We start from the raw sequence: 22,363 nt of genomic DNA on the forward strand, positions 1-22,363 counted from the left end.
AAAATGCTGGCTTGCATCCATAGATGCTTCTCGAGCAAATCCCGGGACGTCATTCTCCCCTTGCACTCGGCCTTGGTGAGGCCGCAGCTGGAGTACTACGTCCAGTTTTGGGCTCCAGAATTCAAAAAGGATGAGGAGAAGCTTGAGAGAGTCCAGAGGAGAGCCACGCGTATGATCAGGGGTCAGGAAAACAGACCTTACGACGACGAGCTGAGAGTCATAGGGATCTTTAGCCTGGAAAAGCGTAGGCTCAGGGGTGATTTGATGGCCACCTATAAGTATATCAGGGGTGACCACCATTATTGGGGGGAACATTTGTTCACCAGAGCGCCCCAATCGAATGGTCATAAACTACTGTAAGATCATTTCAGGCTGGACATAAGGAAGAATTTCTTTATTGTCCGAGCCCCCAAGGTCTGGAACAGCCTGCCATCAGAGGTGGTTCAAGCACCTACATTGCACACCTTCAAGAGTAAATTGGATCCTATGACCCCAGCTGACTTCCTGCCCTTTGGGTGGGGGGCTGGACTCGATGATCTTCTGAGGTCCCTTCCAGCCCTAATGTCTATGAAATCTATGAAATATTATGCATAGGCACACTGGAAAAAATTTGCAGAGATGTTGGTAGCTTTAAGGATGACTTGGATGATATTGGGAGGAGAAAAATTTTGGGGTTCACTTTTCACAGCGTTTGTCTAAGCTGCAAGCTTACTTCATTATGTCCTTTTACAGCATGAAGTAAGCCCATTGCTTATGAAAGCTTAGGCTATGCCTCTCTGATTTAGTCAGTCAACAGGGTGCAAATCTACCCTGCCTTCTGCCTGACTTCAGACTAACATGACTAACTACCTCTCTTTTGACGTTTTGGCCATTCTTGTTCAAGTTAGTGATAAGCTACGTGAATATTTTAGTTAACACTTGATTGCTAAAAGGAGTATCCAGAGTCTTACTTGCACAGCTTCCTATTGGAGAAACAGCTACATTATGATGTTCAAATCCTTTTTTGACTCTTCCAAAGCAGGCTAACTATATGCAGCTGGAAGTCCTTTATCCTGAAAGGAGTGGTACATGTTTATTGATATAGAAAGTACATTTAAGGTTAAAAGTAGAGAGATAAAAAGCAAACTAAATTTGGAAGTTTGGTAAGACATAACAGATCACATAGGCAATCCTTATTGAAACTCATTTAAATTTCTGAAAGTTGGGAGGAGAAGCAGTGTGTTATCATCATGAGTTAATGTGCCGTTCAGACATGCTAGGATGCTGGAAGTTTAAAAAAATGTCTGTACAACTTTATATATACAGCATCTGTGTCATGGAATATATATTATAAAAAGCGAGCGGATACAAAGCATTAACACCTGCTGCATTCCACAAAATTGTAACTGATTTTTACTTACCCATGAGAAAAGGGGCTTGAGAATATTATTGACCTCTTAACAAAGTATTATCAGTGGCTTAGTCTAATTGTGTGAATTCTTCCAGGCGGTATGGGAATGGTTGTATGAGATATTTGAATGTATTAGTTGAATATGCACATGAGAATCCAAGCTTAATGGTTGTTTGGTAAGTCTTCTGATGGCAACTGATTCTTAGTTGTACTGTAAGTTCAAAAACTATTCAGTGCTGACCAGCTTGTTAGTGCTCTTATCTGCACCAGTATCTTGAGTCATTTTATTTGCGGCTTCAATTGGACAAATACAACATGTGGAAGCTTAAAATATTAAGAGTTAGAATTTCAAAGCAGGTCAGTTACCAATCCAGTTTTCCAAAGTGCACAGTACCTGTGAGCTCCCATTGTTTTTGTTAGGAGCTGCTGAGTACAGTTCTGTCTTTGCAAATCTGGCCTTTGCATGTTGGTTTGAATAAATTTCCATAAATTAAGGAAGCTTATCTTGAACCACACAGCAGCCTAAAATGTGGTCCATGTGGTTTGGAAATCTCCCAGCATTAGTCTTTTTGAGTATTTATTATTCCTTCATGATAGTGAGAAAATGTTGTGATAACAGCCCCTCTTGCTTCAGTTCCAGATGAAATGAGAAAGCCTCTAAATATTTCACAGCTAAGTCATCTTTGAGAATGTAGGACACTTGTTTCTGTTGTCAGTCTCTCTCTTCTGCCACTGTTTTTTTGTTTAGGGGTTTCCAAAAGAGTTCTAGAAATGAGTAAGGGTTTCAGTTAGTTCTTATTTTTCCATGTCAGATACTTGTCTCTAGTACAGTGTCTGAAAGCATGGGATTCAGTAGGAAAAGCTGTTCATAAGAGTGCATGTAATAGTTATCAAGTTGTGCTGTATTGGTTGCTGCTGGAGTACATTAATGACCATTTAAGGATGAGAGCCATGTATCTAGCTTCTCGTTCATTTTTTGAAAGAAAAGTGTGAAGTCCCTCACTTGAGTTGTTCTCTGTTGGCTGGAAAATAGCTAAAAATGTCTGTGTCTGCTCAGGATATGGGATCAGGAACCCTGTTGTCTATGACTGACATCCAGCTGTCATGCAGGCAGTTTTGTTCAGCAGATCTCAGAATTAGCCTTAGGTTTATGGGCTCAGGTCAATAAGGTAACATTAAGAGAAGTAATTTTTATTATGCAGCATCAGTTAATGGTGTAGGTCCCCAAGATGCAATATTAAGCCAGCTACTCTCACAGCCTATTCAGAGAGCTCCCTATCCCATTAGGGAAAGAGGGATGTTATTCAAGGAAGGGACCCTAGGGAGACATACCCCAGAGCAGGGTTCAAACTCTCAGTGGTTTCTGGAAACTTAATTCTGTCTCATATATAACAGGGGGATGTTTGGAGAAGATACTACCAACCTATAATTTTTTTCTACCCAATGTGCCATGTTCAGTTGTGTAAAGTAGCCAGCCTCAGGACCTATAATATTGTCCACTATGCCCCCATGCCTACATTCATGAAACCCTAGGGTACATGGTGCTGTAGCCTGAGCCTCTGTGTTCTTTTGGGTTGTAACAGATGCTTTAATTGGTATTGACCTTGTCCTTACAGGCAGTCCAGCCATGACTCATAGAAATCTGACTTCCTCCAGTCTGAATGACATTTCTGACAAACCTGACAAAGAGCAGGTAAGCTTCCAGTTTGGACTTTGTTTCATGCGGTGCTGGGAAAGAGGGGTGTAGAGGGAGGAGGTAGGGTATGCTGGAGGGAGGATTTAAACCACAAGGCCAGAGTGCAAGGAACAGGTAAGCAACTGGATCAGGTGCTCCTCAGATCTCACCAACAAGATGCCCCAGTTAGAAGCACTGAGCAGGATAAGAGGCAACTGTGGTACTGCAACGAATGCAGCTAGTGATGGGTGGTAGTTGGATGATAAGACCTCTGGGAGCAATGTTGCTGGTTTGGTGGTTAAGCCCAAAGTGCATTATCATTTTTTTGAGAAGTGAATGGGGCATATCCAGTTCCTGGGTCATCTCCAGCTGCCCTCTCCTTGTTGAAATGCCTTGATTTAAGTGAGGTTCCAAACCATGCTTCACAGCACAGCGTGGGACCAGGAGTTGGCAGTGTTTTCTGGCAGGGGGATGCTTGGGTCAGAGGCAAGTGAGAAATACACACACACACACACACACACACACACACACGTGTGTATATATGTGTGTGTGTGTGTGTGTGTGTGTGTGTGTATGTGTGTGTGTATAGATGTGTGTGTGTGTGTGTGTATATGCATGTGTATGTGTGTATATATGTGTGTGTGTATGTGTGTGTATGTATGTGTGTGTGTATATATGGGAAGGAGTAGGGTTGTAAGAATGCCTTACCCATTCTTTTTATTTCTTGAAAGGAAAATGAAGGCAACAATTCTGCATTTAATAGGGAAGATTATAATGTTTTAAAGTAACCCAACATAAAGAACATTGTAAACCTGCTACTCATTAGTAGAAAACTAGACTGAAATTATGCAACAAACTTCCAGTACTTTGTAGAACAAAGATAACGAATCCTGTATCATCTTGAACTATTTTTGAAAGTGCCACATGAATCCAGAGCATAGTTTATTTTATTCATTTAATTATAAAAATGAATGACATAGTCAGTGCTCTTAAAAGATTAATACTAATGTGGATCAAATTTGACAATGTCTTTAAATTTTTGATGTGCAGCAGGATTTTGTAGGTGCAGTGTTCATCAGTTTATAATGAAACACCGCTAGCTTTAAATAACTGTGTTGTAAGGAAAAAAAAAAAGAGAATATGCTGTAGTTAATTTGCTGACTCCTTCATTCTGAACTTTGCACAAGGGAAATTTGTCCCGTAAGCAGTTCAGAGTTGGCCGAAGAAAGCACCTTAGATCTCAACTTTAGTTACTGATTGATACTTCCACCATGATAAAGTTTGTGATGTTTTGATGGCATCTGGTAATTTACTTGAACACCACTAACCATGCAGTCCAGGAAGCAAGGAAGCAATGGTGACGGATGGAAGGAGACTTGATTTTCTTGTTTTGACTTCAGTGTAACAAGCTTTCATTATTTTAGTAGCCTGTCTGAAAATCTGTAGGTTAATAAGACTGTATGTTGACATCTGATTCTACTTTGAGAAAGTCTCCTCCATTTCATATTTGTTTGTTTATATAAGTCAGTGGTTAATCTGTCTTTAAATCAAAAGACATTGATATTAGTTTATGGCTGTGTTGCTTGGATCAAGACCTGACTTTATGTGACCTTGCAAATAAAAAAGGAAAAATTGTGTTTCAAGGTTTAAAAAAAATGGAAATGCTTTAGAAGCTTGGCCAAACTTGTATGCTGTTTATCCTGCCTATGCACCTCTTTGACAATAAAAACTTTTCTGGTAAATAGTTTGATGCACCTAACAGGATAGTCAGATTATAGCTAGACCTCTGGTTAATCCAGGGGTGGGCAGTTATTTGAGCTGGAGGGCCACTTAGCGAGGTTTGGTGTGCTGTCACAGGCCAGGTCAGCACTCCCCCTTCCTTTCCCTGCAACATCTCACCAAAGCTTCACAAATGGCTCTGTCCCTGGGGGCTGGCCCCGCACTGTCACCGCCCAGTGATAAAGACCAGCTGGAGACCCACGCAGGCAAGGTATGCTCAGCCGAGTGGATGAGATGGGGCTGTGGGTTGGTGGGGAGCAGCACCCAGGAGAGAGGGGAGGCAGGGCCAGGGCTGGGATCAGGTTTGCAGAGCAGTGCCTATGGCCAGGGCAGAAGCATGATCCACTCCCTGCATGTCCCTGCCTATGGAACTGGCGCCTGTTGCAGGGATGTGCAGGCAGCAGATTGTGGCTCTACCTTGGGCCCTGGACCCATGCTGTCACTACTTTGTGATTCCAAACCTGGCCCCGCCCCTACCTGCCCCACTGCTCCCTGCCTGCCTATGCCTCATTTCCATCTGCCTGGCCAAGCACGCCTTGCCTGTATGGGTCCCGTGCCAGTCTCCATGGAGACCCCACCCACCAGGTCTGGTAGCAGAAACTAAAAGTGGCAAGTGGAAGGAGCCATCACGATGGGGTCTACCAGGAGGTGAGTCCAGCTGGCACACTGCCTCAGCTCCATTGAATGCCCTGGGGTGCTGGTACTGGCTACATGAGCCATGGCCTGGTCTGCTTTCTGCACCTGGGCCAGGTGGGGTCAAGGATCTGCAGCAGACTGGATAAAATCCCTTGGCGTATTTTGCCCACCCCTTGGTGAATCAGTCTTCCAGTAGGCTCTTAATAGGCAGAACAATACCTGGAGAAAGCTAGAAATTCCAGAGAAACATGTATGCTCTTTGTTCTCTCTTCACAAAAAAGTAATTTGTCCTTCTGAGGACATCTTATAGTTCCCCCACTTCTTTACTCCTCCCCACAAAGGGACCTTAGCATCAGACTCTATTCCACCTATTAGACACCTAAATGGACTTAAGCAGCAAAGTGTGATGCTGTTCCACTGTGCTCAGCTCTCTGAAACATGGTAAACCCAACGGGTGGGTGGAACCCTGTCCTACTTGCTACGTTTTTGTTGTTGATATGGGAAAGGCTCCTTATCCAACTAGTCGATTCTGTAAACCAGTAGCTCTCAGTCTTTTCCTTACTGGGGTTTTCCTTGCCTGCATCCTACTTATTTGGGATTCCCTTTCTAGGAACTGTAATATTGCTAGGTAGGGTAGCCTTGGCTCTCAGCTCCGTTCATGTCCCCCAGATGGTGTTTCGCTCATCAGGTTAATAGCATCTGCCTTCTGTCACACAATCTTCCTATTTCTCTGCCATTCTTGTTTGGAGAGACTTTCCATTGACAGCACACACGTGCACATGCATGCTGTTACAGGATTTGTGGTTTAAGGGAGGATTGTAACTATTTTGAATACTTATTTAATATTTCTAATACACTGAGAGGTTATATAAACATTACCTGGGGAACGGACAGATTAAATCTAAAAGATGTCAGGAAAAGTCACTCTAATGGAAAGCTCTCTGCATAAGGGTAGAGTATGTTGGCATGTCATTTCAGTGCACTTGGATGCTTTTCTCCCCTTGCAGGCTTCCTGACTCTGGTGGCAGTGGTTAAGCGTGGTCATCTGGGCACAGCAGCTCTCAGATGACCAACAGGTGACATATTTTCACCTTGGAAGAGATCGCTGCTGAAAGAGGCAGTAATCTGATTAGGGGCACTAAGGGCATTTATATACATGCATTTGTCTGCTCTGATGCACTGTAGATTTGGTGCTTTGGAGCAGACTCAATTAATCAAGTCTGCACTGCATGTGAGCTGCCGCACTCGGCATTGCGTTGCATACGTTGGTATAAATGGCAAAAAGCCTTTCAGCACTGAGAAAATGGTGGTGGTGTGCTTTTGAACTAACACACCTTTGATGTGTTTTAATTCAAAAGTGTGCTGTTGTCATTTTCTCAGGGCTGAGGTGTATTTCTCCATTTATACAAATGCAAGTACTGCACCGCCAGTACAAGCTTCTGTACAAATGCCCTAAGTGACCAGAACTTCAGGTAGTAGGGCAAAAGAGACCTGAGGCAGCTAATACTAACTGTAATGACAGCAGGGGCCCCCACTGTCACAAAAAGCAAAGCTGAAGTTAGTGGATTGACCAGAAGAAAAAGGCTTTAAAATTCAATAGGACCTATCCCTGGTCAAGAAATGGATATGTTCTTCCTGAAGAATGTGGTATTAAGAACTATTCCCTGGGACTGATTTCCATGGATTGCAAAGGGACTATCTTTTCCTGCCCTGGGACAAGGGTGAAATGAGGAAATAGAAGAAGCCAGATACTGCCCAAATACAGGAGCAAGGAGAGTGAGTTGAAAGCAGTTGGTTTGCTCTCACCCACCCTGGAAAAGGAGAGAGGAAGGAGAGTAGAAGATGACTCCTTAGTTCTTATTCGTTGAAACAGGCATCCCTCTGATGCAGATGTTGTCTTGATTTATGCAGTTGTTTGATTTTACACCCTGTGAGCACTTCTGTTGCACTCAGTGGGATTTCTCATGGCCCATAATGTTGAATAAATGTGAAAGTTGTTGCAGGACTGGGGCCAGAGATGAGGAGAGAACCTATCTGCTTTGATAGACCTGACCTGAGGCCTAATGTTTTGCTAAAATGGTAGGTAACAATGAGATTTTCCTAGGTTGCATCCAGCAGCCTGGTTACCTAGACCTTAGGCAAGGTTTCGTTTGATGCCACCTGTCTGGTATTGATTTATGACCTTCTTCTCCTCCACCTCTCCCCATGTAATTGTTGATTTTTGCAATATATACTTTTTCAGAATTAATCTAGCTGTTGGCTAACCATGAAATCATTCTTGGAGAGAGAGAAAATTATGTCTTCATCTCTGGCTGAGGATTAGTGTGTGGGAGGGCTCAAGGCTAGGTGAAAAACACTCAGCCTGACAAACTCTCAAAGGCATGGAACCAGTGTGCATATTCCCCAGCCTGTAGCATGGTGGATGGGCAGCTGGGAGGACATGGGGAGAACCTTGTCTGTGAGGAGAAAAAAGAGTGGTAGCAAGTTATAGAACAGGATTTTACAAGGGTTCAGCATTGACCTCTCAGCTTCCATTCAACTTAACAGTGGGAATAGGTCTGGGCCAATGTTCAGTTCTGCTGAAGATCCCAGCTATAAATCTCTTTTTTCCAATTGCCGTAAGTGTGAAACTCTTCCCCTTTAGTATGAAGTGTTCCTATATTTAGTCCAAGCCCCCCCATTGACCTTTGTACTATTGAAAGCAAGTCAACCATTTGAGAGGGAGAGAAGCCTGGAGGAAGGTGTGTGGTATGGGTGGGATTGGAGGAGGCGTAAGGGACAGCCACCTTTTCCCTATCATGTTAAAAAAAATAAAATCTTGATTTTTTTTTTCCTGAGTTCTATACCAGAATTGGCTGAGTTATATAATTTGATGTGACAATAGTTTCAGTCAAAAGGAGGCACATAACTCTTTGTTGTGGATGAGATTTGTTTGGATTTAGTTGAGTTAAGAGCATTGTAAATGATATGCTGATGTGTTGCAGCAAAAGTGCCAAGTACATGGGGGCCCGAGGACCCTGCTCACCCTGGGGAAGAGGGCTGTCACCTAAAATGCATAAGCTTTCCACAAGTCCATCATTTTAGGCCTTCTTCCCCTCCCCATCAGCAAAAATAAAAGTTGGTTCAGTGTCTGAGAGCATGTTACATGGGTTGGAGGGTGAGGCCACACCAATCACATGCAACAGATGGAGAGATGGTGACAGAGCCTCTCGTTTACACAGATGTTTGGTGAAGTTTGTGAGACATTGAAGGCTGGAGAAGAAACAGGAATAATGGGAAATGGGAAAGAAAGATGCTGCTCAGCTGTGGGAATGAAGAGGAAGTAGAAATGTGTTCAGTAGGTTCATCATGGCTTGAAAAGGGGTCAGGGCCGAGGGGTACTGAACACAATTGGCACTATATTGTATTCAGATGGGCAAAGCTAGACTAATTTTACGGTAGGTTTCAATCGGTATGTTTTGCCCAGTATGGGCCATGTGTTTTACAGGCATTCTCATTGTTGGCTGTATTCACTTAACTTCGTAATTGGTTTCTATTACTAAGCACATGCTGCTTCTGGCAGCAGTTTAATGATAGTCAGTGTATCTCAGGAGGTTTTCTTGTATGCCATTATAAGATGAGGAATTTTTTCCCCCATGCTGACTGGGGGGAAAAAAAAAATCTCATTTTATATTTGAGTAAATACAGTCTCAGAAGTTAGATTTATTAGCTACCTAACTATTGTAATGTATGATCAGTTTGATTGAGCATTACTTCTGATTTCATCTCCTTATAGCAGTATTCATGGATCAAACGCTAACCTTTAAATTTTTATCTTGTAAATGTTTGTGGGGGTGAAATGGGACCACACCTGAAAATGTAACAAAAAGAACCTTTCAAAGGCCCCAAGACAGAAAAAGGACTTAAACACATGCTTAAGTGTGGAATATGGCTGTACTTAAGCACATGTTTAAAGCTAAGACCATGCTCAAGTGCTTTCTGAGTTGGGAGCCAGATTGGTAAATCTCATAGAATTCATCTGTAGTTGAACCATTCTTATGGTTCTTTAAGGATCTGGGTGGTAAAATTCCTCTTAGATAACTGTAGAATAACTTTGCACTTGTTGCTGTCATCTTATCTGTGGAAAACAAATCACCTCCATTTATCACCACTTCATTAAAAAAAAAATCTTGTCACTACTTTAATGATTCGTCTCCCTCCTTCCCTTCCAGCACAAACAATGTTTTATGGACTTGAGGTTATTGACTGTATATGATAAGCGGTTAGATTAGCACATATATCTCAAAGCAGGTTGTTGAATAAGCAAGGGGGAAGTTAGGAGATTTTCTTTGAATTTAGTTTATCCAAGGTCTCTTCCTTGACCCTGTAATCAGATGACCTAGCATTGCCATGAGGAACAAATATACCCAATAATAAAATGATACAGAAAGCTTGTCATGATAAAGCCATATAAACCCTCATATACTGCTCCTGAGAGAGAAAAATAGAAGATTTTTTGTGCTTTCTCTTCTCTGTTTTTAATCATACATTTATCCTCTTAATTCACAGAAAACTGAGGGTTTTAAAGATGAAACAGCAAGAGAAGGTAGAGCCAAAAACCTTGACTAGACATTTTCTGCTAACAAAGAAAACATTCATGAGGCAGATCTTGTGTTTTCCCCATAGGCCTGTAAATCATTGCATGCTTAATGTGTGTGCAGATCTCAAACTGGTATATTTGCAGGTGTTGCTGGGATTGTAGGTAAAGTGAAAAAGAAAGCCTAGTGTCTGGCTGAGCTAAACCACAGCATTTTAGAAAGATATCCAGTCTTGACTTATTCTTAAATTAGCACTTGGGGGCAACTTATACTTGCATATACTGCTGATAGTAGTGGTCCTGCCCCTTTCCTGGTAGGGCTTCAATTCAAATTCAGCCTATCTTAGTAGGTTATATATATCTACTGGAATTTGGGTGATTCCTTTGTGAGATGAGTTTGTTAGGTTCCAGCTCCTGCCTTACAAACTTACTGTTGTTTGTCCTTTGTATTTGCCAATCTGTGCAGTAAAGATATCAAGAACTTTATGGATCTTTGAAATAACCACTAATATTAAAGGAAGTCTTTTCTCTTCCTTTAATGTGGGGAAGATTGTTCTTCCCAGTAGATAATCAGCGGGCTTTCCTCCCCAGCCCTGTCAATCCAATACCTTCAGCAGCCTTAAATAGATGCACAGATATTTAAAGATACTTATTCATGTTAAAATTGAGTCATTAATTTGCATGAAGTCAGCCAATTTCCTCCCAGAGTGACAGCTTGATTTAGGAGAGCCTGTTAAATGTAGATTTTCCAAGTCACCTCAATATGATTCTGCTCTGAGAGCCTCTTTCAGATCATTCAGCTACAGCATGCATCTGAGGATGATTAACCCAAACTCAAATGAAGAATACAGAACACTTTTTTGTGGTTTTTTATCTTTTTTGCCCCTGACCATCTATCCAGAGAATTAGGAGATTTGTTACATTTTAGTCTGTGTTCACTTTGGCAGGACACCTGTAGTTTTCTTCAGGAGATATGTGTTTACACAAATGTTTTAATTTAATTTACTTTATCCCATAAGACAGTGGTCATAGAAAATACATCAATCATTTACAGTTACAGCACCAAGCAGAGGCCCAATGTGTTTGGATATATGTATTTTTAGTTTTTCTCTTTTTATAATTAATAAATAAATGGTTGTGTTTATTGTCTGTATCCCCTAAGACATGAGAGCTAGGGACAGACATTACACATAAACTGTTTTAAATGATCAGAAACTGGTTTAAACCTGTAACAGAACATAAGTTCAGTGCGCATAAACCAGTTTCAAAATGGCCGAAACCAGTTTGAGATAAACCTGGTTGAATGTAGTATTAAACTTAACTGATTTGTCTCAAATCGGTTTATGCAATGTCTGTCCCAGACCCCTTCCTGGTTTAACTTAAACCAGAGTCCCCCAGCATCCCAGGTGCTTTGCAACCCTGGACTGGAGGCTGGGCTGGGGTAGGCTAGGCTGTGCCCTCTGCTCCAGAGAATGGGTTGACCCCACCCCCCTCCTCCCAAGCCAGAGCTGTGGGGGACACTGCAGGCACAGCAGGATCTACCTGGCTTCCCTGGCTGCTCAAGCAGGGATTCCCCCTCCTCCCCCATCTCCCAAAGCATGGATCCTAGCCCCATGGACCCTAGGCATGTGGTATGCTAGCTGATGTTGAGAGGTGTCTGTGTGCGTGTGTGTATTTCACTGGGACAGGCAAACAGATCAGTGTCTGCTTAGGGCTTTTTGGAGCTAATCAACAGGTCAGCTGGTAATGTCCCTCCTTGGAAAAAGCTGTTTAAGAAGAGTTTGAACTAATGAGACAAGTTTTGTTTAGCTGTTTAGCAAATGGGCTGATAAACACTGTGGTTTTGTCAGCCTCCCTGCTGGTTTGCAGCCCTATCAGGTTTGCAGACAGGGAGAGGGAGATTGAAAAGCTTGGTATCATCAACAGATACATGCACTGCACACCCCACCTTTGCCTCAGACTGCTAGCTGGGGACTGGGGTCTGGCAACACTTCTGCCTCTTGACCAGGGGAGTGGGGGGCAGAGCCTGAGACAGTGCAGGTCAGGGTTGGGGTTTAAACCCCTCCCTAATCAGTGTCGTGTTGGGGGCTTGCCATGTCCTCCACCCCCATCAGCTCAGCGCTTTGGAAGGGAAGGGAATAGGGGCCTGCTCTTGTGCCCCCCTGGCTTCTAGCCTGAGCCATTGCAGCCATGTGCCTGTATTTCTGGAATGAAAAGGGAATGTCTGTCCACCTCCAAATTGTTTCAAGCTTTGCAGGTTAGACTAATTCAGGCTCAGGCTTTTTGAATGTCTGTCCCTAGCCAAGCTGCTTGTTGTCAGCTTCAGTAATGTGGTTGGAATGTGGGTCTCCAGAGCTGGTTTCCATTTATCAGGGGTGTTTTTTGGGTTATTTAAGACAAAGATGATACTTCCTTTAAGGATATTTTTTCTGCTGCCTCTGTTTGCAGAAAAATAGGTCCCAGGAAAACCCAGGGTTACATCTGTACTGCCTAATTTGCAGGCTTCATTGTGCACAGAGCAGGAGTTTATTTCTCAGTGGTGCTTGCAGGCTTGTCCCAGAGGCTGCATGGACTTAGTGTATCTTTTTTAACACTATATCTGTTAATACCAGACTGTTTTCAGACTTGCTTTCAATAAGAGGGAGGAAAGAATGTTATTCAAATCCACAGGCTGCATAGAAGGAGAAGCATGAAATACCTGGGATTAAAATTCTACAAGTAACATTTCAAGTTCTGTCAAAATGCAGACATTAACTTGGATCTGTCCAAATGTGATAGATTGTAGAGTAACTTGGATAGATCCATGGCAGGGTTTGGTTTAGAAAAGGTAGGTGGGTCCTTCAAGACCAGGAAAACTGTTACTGATGATACTGTGCTGATACTATTGCATCACCTTGGCTTTGCTTCCTGTTTTCCATCTCCCTGAGAATTGCTTACTATGGAGAATCTGATCAGTTTGGGGATTGAAAACAGTGGGGCACAAACTACTACCCCCTTCCAGAGTTCTCAATCCCCCTGTGCTGACCCTTGTCACTGATCCTGTCCCTGACAGCAATTAAGAGGAGCAAAATCTACCATAAGATTCAATGCAAGAGTTAAGAGCAGCAAGGCTTAGAGGGGGTGCTGCAGATGGGATGGGTGGCATGGCACAGCTATGTGATTCCAGTCCCTTGTACCTTATTGAGCAGGATCCAACCTCTCTTTGGGCCACATGCAGCCTGCAGCCAAAAGTTGCTGACTTCTGCTTCAGAGTTAAATTACATGCAAGAGAACCATTAGGTATACTTGTGCCTCTTTCAGCACACAGAGCTGACTGTAATGCAGTAAAATGGCAATAAGACCTCAAATACTTTAACTTGCATGATGCTACACTCCTGCTTAAAAAAATCCTTCTGTACATGACAGAAAATACCTTCCATCAGTCAGGTGTCCAGAGGGGGGATACAGCATTCCAGGGGTGGTGTAACAGCTGTAAAGAAAGAACTATGCCATCCCTCTTCTGGAAAAGTGTGCAGTCTTTTCTCATGCCTCCACAAATTGTAGTGAACTTCCTTAATTGCTCTTCAGCATTGCAAGCTCCAGCCTGATTTTCTGTTCACTCCGGGCTTGTCTACACTTGAAAAAGTTTCCCAGAATGACCAATAAAGTTATGTTGGCAAAACCAACTAATAGACAATTTAAATATTCTTAAACCAGTTCTGAACAGGATTAACTAAACCAGTCCACATAGTACTTTTTCTGATGCAACTGTTTTGGGGTGTCTATGCTTGGGTCAGAGTTGGGGCTGTTTTCATACTGCCTGTTGACATAGTTGTTCAGGCGAAACTTTTAAGTGCAGATGCAACCTTTAAATACTCCAGATTTGTGTCAGCATTGTTGTCTTCTGGGTTTCTCTCTTTTGTTGATTGTACATAGGTTCTAGGTGGTATTTCTAATAAGCGATATTCCATGTTTTTGCTTATTTTCAGGATTTTACAGTAATAATAGTGGCTATCTCTGCCAGGCCAAAGGCATTTCTGCCACATGTTACAGGATGACCTCAAGTCTCATTTTGTTGTTCTCTATTCAGAATTGTAATCTGTGCGGCTCCCTTCCTGTTATCTTTCTGTCATCCCAGGTATTTCCTGCTTCTCCTGCTATGCTGTATGTGGATTTCAATAACAGTCTTTCTTCCCTGTCTTATTGAAAGCAAGTTTTCCTCTGTAGTTACAGTACTTTCTAGTGAGTTTTGTTGTAGGTTCTCAGGCACCAGCCTGTGGTGCAGTATGTAAACACTACAGGAGAATGAATCCTCATGGAATTAATTCAGAGAAATGCTATTGGATTCATATAAAACTTTTAAAACCCAAATTCTGGATCAGATTTTATCTGAGAGTTTCCAAAGTTCACCAGGCAGTGCCTGTTCTAGCTGAGGGTTCAAATGTCAAAGTTCACTTGAGCTTCATTAAAGTCTGACTTGAGCCTGAGCTAGAATGGTTAAGGCATGCCACTTTCTGTAGCCAACAGCATTCAAGGGAGTGATGTAACCACCATCACATCTGGGTCCTTTTAACTCTCCAGCCTGAATGGCTGGGTCAGCTAGGGACAGCCTTTGGCATGAGTCTAAAGCACAGCATAAACTCACACCTCTGGAACTATCATTGGGCACCTTAACTGTTCTGCCAGCGTGCCACAGATATAGCTGAGAAGGACCTGTAAAACTTAGTCTAAAGTATTTACATTTGGATGAAGACTGAAAACGCCACATTGAGGGGACTGAGACACAATCTAGGCAAGTTGTCTATGGTTGTGCAGGGAGTAGAGCAGAGGATTTGAGCTCTCTGTCCAAGTATAGGATCATGATGCTTCCTGTTCATTAAGCTGATCCACACCAGCTTTGGGAGGCTCAAGGTGTTTGTGCTTTTTGATCCAACATGCACCATTCATTACTTCATTTCTGTTGTTAGAGAGACTCATAAATCAACCATCTACTTTTACAGCCTGTGGAAATAGCAGTTAATTTTTTTAAGTGGCTCTTTGGCTCACAGGTCTTTATTTTTTGTCTGCAAACAGAAGCTGTTTGTAAGAACCAGGATGTGTCCTCATTTCATAGGAACCAGAATTTATCCTTTATCATCGTCTTAATTCTCATAATGCTACCCCTGTTTGAAGACACAGTGAATACTTTGCAGGAACCTGGGACTCTTGTGCTCCTTCCTGCTGTGGGTAGGGTTGGTGTTCTCACCACTGTGAGAAATCCTTTAGCCTTTTATTGTTTTGTTCAAATGTCCTTGGCAACCCCTCCAGCTGAATCGTAAGGACTTTGTTTTGTTCCCTCTGCCAAAATGCTTAAAAAGAAATACTTAAAAATTAGGAATGTATTTTCCTGGCAGTCTTGTCATTGCTGAGTTTGTGCATTAACTATATGTAATGGAATATATACTTGATATATAGATTAGAGGGTGACTTGGTGTTCTCCCTAGTCAGGAATGGCTTATTTTTAGGATGAAAAAAGTCTTTGAATTAATATGGTCAGCTGGAGCATTTAATCAGAGATGCACAAAACCCTTCTTATTTGTTGTGTGTACAGTGCTTACCTAAAATCAGTGTTTCCATATCAACAGGAACCTATTGCCAAAGCTTAATTCTAAGGTTAAAAAAGAAATTGGCCTGGATGAGAAAAGTCTGTGCTCTTCCTGGGAGGGATGTGTTGATGGTTTCCCACTGCTTACAACTCACTTCATTGATCAAGTGTGAGGGTACTTGGTAGACTTTACTCTTTGAACAGAATCTCCTAATCTGTGGCCAGCAGAGATTCCTAATTTCTCTATCTGTCAGTGTGGTGACCTAGTTTCACTCCAGACAGCTCAAATGAAAAAGACTGTCTTTTCCTGTACAATTTGCTGTCACCTTGAAAAGGAAAATAAATGTTACCAGCATAAATTAAACTTCCAGCTCATTCATTTATTTTAGTTTCATACTTTTTTAAAAATACACAGATTTGCCAGATGGAGAGCAGTTTTGCTTGTCCATTTTTTCCCACAAAGTAGAAGTAAGAAGCAGTCCTGTGTAATGGGCTTCAAGTCAGGCAAAAACTGAAGCAGTAAAATTCCTTAATTAGACATTTTTCCAAGCTCCAGTGAAACAAATGCATGTCTCTTCTAGCACTGTGTAATTCTGGTGTTCTGTAAGAACCTAGAGGTGAATTGACCAGAAGCAGAAGTAAAACACCATAGGTCATGGTTACCTAAGCTGAAAAACAAAAAAATAGACAGCATAATGTAGATTTTTAAAACATTTCTTATTAAGTCATATACAGTGCTGTTAGAAACACAGGCGACAGATTTTCTTTCAGCAACCATTATTTTAGTCTAGTAGTATCCCTTTAATTAGTCTTAGGCTGCTCGCAGATGTTAATTTAAAGGTACAATGTGATCTTATCCCCAATCCTACATATGCATGGCAGGACATGTGATTTTGGGATTGGGAATTAGATCCCAGTCACATCCAGCTTGCCAGTGCAAGGAGAGCCTGGGATCAGGACAAGTTGAAAGCTGGGTGTCCAACTCCTAGCTGATTGTTGGCTGGCTTTGGTACTGCATGAGGAGCCAAACCAGCCTCCAGGCAGTCCCAGGAGCTGGCCGACAATCAGCTGATTGTCCTGGATGAGTCTGGACTGGCCCAGACAGCACCAGAGCTAGTTGGAGACTCCACTGAGGTCCTAACCCTGCCACACATTCAGTTTACTTTGTGATGGAAACCAACCACAAAAATATTGCATATTTTGTGCAATATTTTTGTGCTGGTTTCCCCTTTTTGTGGTACAATTAATTCCTTGAATCTATGGCTGGATTGCTACTTAAAATGTGATTAACAGACTAATCGTATCTTAAGTGTAAAGTACGCCAGGAGCCTTAGAAATAAAGTCCTACCACTGTCAGGATTGGGAGACTCTGCATAACACTGCTTTTTAATTTGGGAGTAAAGCAAATATGGAGGAAGCTGGATCCTTTTTTCCTGCAACTGGAGAGAATTAAGTCTTCTGTTCTGTTAACTATACAGAGGACCAATTACACTTGTTAATACTGAGATGTCATGGGCATATACATCTTTGAGATGTTTACTTTGGTCTCTTTGCATTGTCAAAAGTGGTAACAATAGGGCTTCACAGTTTTTGAACTAATTTTGTTGTACAATAATATTGCAGGATGAGTAGCAATGATGCCACCTAACGTCACAAACTAGGGGTGATTTGGAAGAGTGCTACTGTATTTTTAATATGACTATTATTGAGCAAATTTGTATCTTAGAGTTTAAAATAGGTAGGTCGTACGGAAAGCCCAGGAGAGGTAAATAGGATTTGAGTAAGAGGCCATCTCCCAGGAGGATTTCCTCTACCTGGCAGGGTTGTTTTATTTGCAGCAACTCCTCCATGGTAATGTTGCCATCTTCCCCAAATGGTGTGTCCATGTGTCTGCACTACCTGAAATTTTTGCTTGCTGGTCTCTCAAGAAAGCCAGAGACCTACTGCTGTCAATACTATTCAGTGTGTGCATGAGGATTAGAGAGTCTGAGAGATGCCTTCCTGTCTCAAGTAGAACTTTGGATAAAACAGCTGTGGGGCACATCCTGTCTCTCACCTTTCCCATTGCCAGGTTCTTCATCCTCCATGAAGGTTAATGAACTTTCTAGCTGACTTGAATGAGAGTTGGGTTCAACACACAAAGATGAAGGGTCATTCACATGGTATATAGTAGCAGCAAATCCCTGTAAGAGAATGGAGTTAGACCAGAGCAGATCACGTCCAAGGAACTGTTGGTAAGGAATTAAGCAGTAAGGTTAAGACTGTACAGCTAGATATGTCCCAGCACAGCTGATCTATCAGAGACTTTGCTCCAAAGTCTGTTGTACTCAATGGCAAGATTTCCAGTGACTTCAGCAGGTCTTGTATCAGGTCCACTTTTCCCCACAGAAGATTTTCACCTTCTCCATAAGATGGGGGTGGATTTGGTTATAGATAGAGCACATTGCTATAAGCACATTGCTCGTCACAGGGTTTTTTTTTTTTTTTTTTTTTACAATAGGCAGTTATATCAATGAACTGAATTTTGAATATTGTATTGCATCTGTTGTTCTTTACTTAACTGCCCTTCCTTTTGAAGGCAAAGAGGAGGACCTTGATCTACAAAATACATGAATCAGTGAAAACTGCTTTATCAGGTTGAATGTTGTGCTCTGCTTAAGGCAATGGGCTTGATGACTGCTTTTCCAGAGCAGATCTGCCACAAGCTTACATTCTTCTGGGCTTCTTTTCTCCTCTGACCCTGTACTGTTTCTCTTTTTGTGATTGTAAAGCCAGCGGCATTTGCTCAGATCACTTCATTCCATTGGTGACAGCCACTACATTTTTTTTAAAGGGACGGTGACCTGTAGCCTGCACTTCAAGCTGTGTGTGACAAGAGGAAGGCATGTTACAGGATATGAATTGCTGATGGAATTCTTGGTAAATCACAGGGTGCCTTTTGGTTTTGATCTTGTGCTATTTTTGTTGTTGTTATAAAGCAGATCAGGGGTATTTGTTTTCTGTGCACCTCTGTAGCAGTGTCAGTATTTTTTGTTGTTTTTGTTTTGCTCGGGGAGTAGTGGCTTGGCATGCAGACATCAGCCATGTGCACATAGTGATGCCGCATACAACTGACAGGTGCTTCAGATTTTTTCTTGTTACTGTTTCCTATTCTTTTGAAAATTTGTCCCTAAACAGTACTAAGCAGGTTATAGCTATGGAATAAAGGGAATAAAATGTGCCAGCCTGCATGCAGATGTAGTTGTAGAGTGTGTGTTTGTACATACCTGGGATAGCTCCCAGGCCTCATAACCTCTTCCATTTCCAGAACAGAGTGGTAGAGGGGGACTGGGGACTTGAAAGTCTGGCTCCAGGGGTGGGGTGGGCATGGGAGGCTAGTGGAGGGATGGAAGCAGTGGTGAATCCAGGTAGTGCACTGTAGTGCTGCGAGTCCCAGAGCTGGTCTCCAGGGCTGTAGCAGCAGAGGGAGAAGTGGGGAGTGCAGGGAGTGTGCTCCAGCACTGGAAGCTGCAACAAGGGTTTGGGGTGGAGGCAGGAGAAAGTGCAGGGGTTTATGGCAGTGATGTGGTGGCTCCCTACTCCTCTGCCACTGGGATTTCTACTCTATAGTCCCAAATCCCTAAACCCCATTCCTCTTACCCTCTTGCCAGACTGAAGAGGTAGAAGGGAATTGGAGCTGGAGAGCCTGGTACTGACAGAATGGGGAGATGGGGGCACTGGGAGCAGGACTGGGAGGCTGGGTAGTTTGACAGGCTCTCTGACCCTCCTCTATGGAGGGCAGGGGGAGAGCAGAGTACTGTGGGATGCGAAAGGACCTATGATTTCCCTGTATCTGTGCACGCATAACAAGAAGTGAAATGCTTCGGAGTAGTGCTTCTTTTTAAGAGTACTTACAAGTGCTTCAGTTGCTTTTGGGTCATTTAATAGGACATGTGTCTGTGTACATGTGGCCCTTTGAACCATTTCAAAGGCATTAGAAATGTCTCCGTTATTACTTCTGTCCAAGTGTTCTGCTTTTGATACTTTATGGCATCATGAGGTGATCAGTCTTAATGGAGAAACTGGTCTACGTTTTCAAAGGTTTGTGGGTTTTGAGTTTTAGAAAGAGTGACTGTGAAGCAGGTGTTGTTGTCTCACCTTGAATTCAGCTTGCATGACAGGTTTTTCTCCAGTAGCTTCCCATTAAGCAAGAAATCATCAAATACATATAGAAGACTCTTTCTAAGATTAATGTCTAAATTTCATTCATGGGATGCTTCTGAAGGGCTAGAATTTTATGTGTAATAACTGTGTGGCTTGTTCCTGTCTCACCTTAAATTGAACCCTTGAAGGGCTCCCATGTGCCCCCATAGCTGAGAGTGGCAGTCAGCTGATCGACATTCCCAGCCATGGTAGCCTACCGGAGCTGAAGCTAGGAGTGCAGTTCAGTTGACTGGCACTCTGAGCCATAGGGGCGTTCAGCACCTGGCAGTAGGGCACGATTACAATCTGATCCTTGCTCTCACAATCTTGCCTCCTGCCATGCACATGTGATATGGGAGGAGGTGCAATTGTTGGGATTGCAAATCGGGTCCCATTGTGCTTTTAACTGAACTTTGATCAGTGGCCTCAGGGACATCATTGTCATGGGTGGGTGTTGTCTATATCACAGTAGCCCTTGGAGGCCTTGGCTAAGGCCAGTGTTCTTGTGTGCTAGGCACTGTGATTTTTTTCATCCTCCAGGTGTAGAGAAGACAGTTCAGGGGAAAAGAAGCATTGCTATGTGTGTTTTGCTGATAGGGAAATGAGGCAGAGAGAGAAAGAGAGACTTGTACAGGAAGTTAGAGTAGAGCAGAGAATTGTTCTCTAGATTCCTTAATCTGGTGGTTTCACTCCAAAGCCAAAGGGCTGTCCTCCCTGGAAGGGCAGGAATGATAAATGTTTGCCTTTAGGTGATCCAAAAGTACTTGATCCCCCTAATGCACCACCTGGACATTGCCTTGTGCCAGTGCATGAAATAGTCCCTGAGCTCCCTCATCTTGGCTTTACAGAGCACTTTAAGTATGCACTAAGCTTGCTTCCTGTTCAGCAAAACACTTAAGCTCCTGCTCAGCAAAGCTTAGCATGAATTTTGTTGATGCAGCCCCTGTCTCATCTTCCAAGCTGTTGGGCAAAATCGTACTGTCTTGTCCAAACATCCTGAAAAGAAGTCCTGGATCCCTTCCTCCTCCTCACTCCTAGATACAGTGTGTGAAATCCTGGCTCATATAAAGTTAATGGAAATAAGATTTCACCCTTAGTTTCTTACTGTTGTAGGTGAGACTTATATTATTGATCATATTAACCTTAAATCTGCTACAGAGATCACAGATATAGAGCGTTTTTGAAAATCCCACCCAAACTACAGAAGAATTTGTTTGGTGCCAAACTGGGGCCAGAGCCACTGGGTAGGTCGTACCACTAGGATGACTTTCTCTTATGTTTTTCTTTAATTTACCACTAGCCAGCACCTGAAACAACCCTCTGCCTAAGCAGAGCAGCAGTAGAGGCAGCCACATGAAAACTGACCTGGTCCTTCAGGAGACTTCACACTAGGGAAGCACAACAAGCCAAAACCAGAACGTATGCTCACTGCTTTCTAAAGCCAAGAAGGTGCTAGAAAACAGCCAAGAGATGGTTTTCTTTTCCTTTCTTTACCTTGAATTAGGCTTTTGCTACATCATTTCCCCACTTCAGAAATCAGAAATGATTGCATTTACTGCCTTGCTTAGATTACTCCCTAATACTTTGTCATGAGGACAACGCACAATTTATTGCCATGTGAGTATGCTCATGTCTAGAGTGCTGCAATTACTGTATAAAGGTGCTGGGGGTTAGAAGGATAACCTCCAGCTTCTAGGGAACTATTTTTACTTCAAAGCTGTAGCTGTATGTTCTGGGAAGACATATAACACTGGCAGTTGGCTGGTTAGGACAAAGCTGTCTAGGACAGATCCTCTGGTGCACAGACACAAAGGAGATGAGCTCAGTATTAGACCTTAGATACCATTTAACTAGAGAGCTATTTTTTAAAACCTCTACACCCTATTTTGTTTCAGGCATAGTTGATGTCTCTTACAGGTGACACCATGTGCTGAGGAGAAAGGGATGTCATATACACAAGGGTCTGGGGAAGCAGCCATCTCTTCTCTAGCCAGTAGTAGCTTTATTTTGGTTGGAACCTCCTTAGAGCCAGCATGCAGAGAATAGATTAGATTGATAGATTATAAGGGGCTGGAAGGGGCTTCAGAAGATCATCGGGTCCAGCCCCCTGCACCAAGCAGGAAAGATAACTGGGATCAGGTGACGCCAGCAAGGTGACTGTCCAGTCTCTTCTTTAAGACTTCCAGGGTAGGTGATTGTATCACCTCCAGAGGGAGCTTATTCCACAGCCTGGACACTAACTGTGAAGAAGTTTTTTCCTAATGTTGAGCCTGAAACGTTCTTCCAGGAGTTTGCGGCTGTTACTCCTGGTTTTCCCCAAGGTTGCCCTGGTGAACAGTTGCTCACCAAGCCTTTGATGTACCGTATTTTTCGGACCATAAGACGCACCTGACCATAAGACGCACCCAGTTTTTATGGCAGGAGAGACTATGTGTGTCTCTCCTGCCATGACGGGCTCCTTGCCTGCCTGTCAGGGCACTGTGCTGCATCACATAGTCCCGGCCGGGACGTTACCTGGTACCGTACCTAGCTGCCTCCTGTCTCAACGTTCTAATCCTGTCA

General features: G+C 42.8%; 1 protein-coding gene across 2 annotated transcripts in view; it reads left to right on the plus strand.

Moving 5' to 3' along the window:
- SLC4A4 (solute carrier family 4 member 4) overlaps positions 1–22,363 on the plus strand; it is a 270,292-nt gene that overhangs the window by 132,736 nt on the left and 115,193 nt on the right. For both annotated transcript variants that reach the window (XM_019534275.1, XM_019534276.1), the window contains exon 6: positions 3,007–3,083. In XM_019534275.1, the coding sequence (XP_019389820.1) occupies positions 3,007–3,083 (77 nt within the window). The remainder of the gene's footprint in view (positions 1–3,006; positions 3,084–22,363) is intronic.

This window comes from Crocodylus porosus, unplaced genomic scaffold (assembly GCF_001723895.1).
Source record: "Crocodylus porosus isolate Cpor-Errol unplaced genomic scaffold, CroPor_comp1, whole genome shotgun sequence".
Classification (NCBI taxonomy): domain Eukaryota; kingdom Metazoa; phylum Chordata; order Crocodylia; family Crocodylidae; genus Crocodylus; species Crocodylus porosus.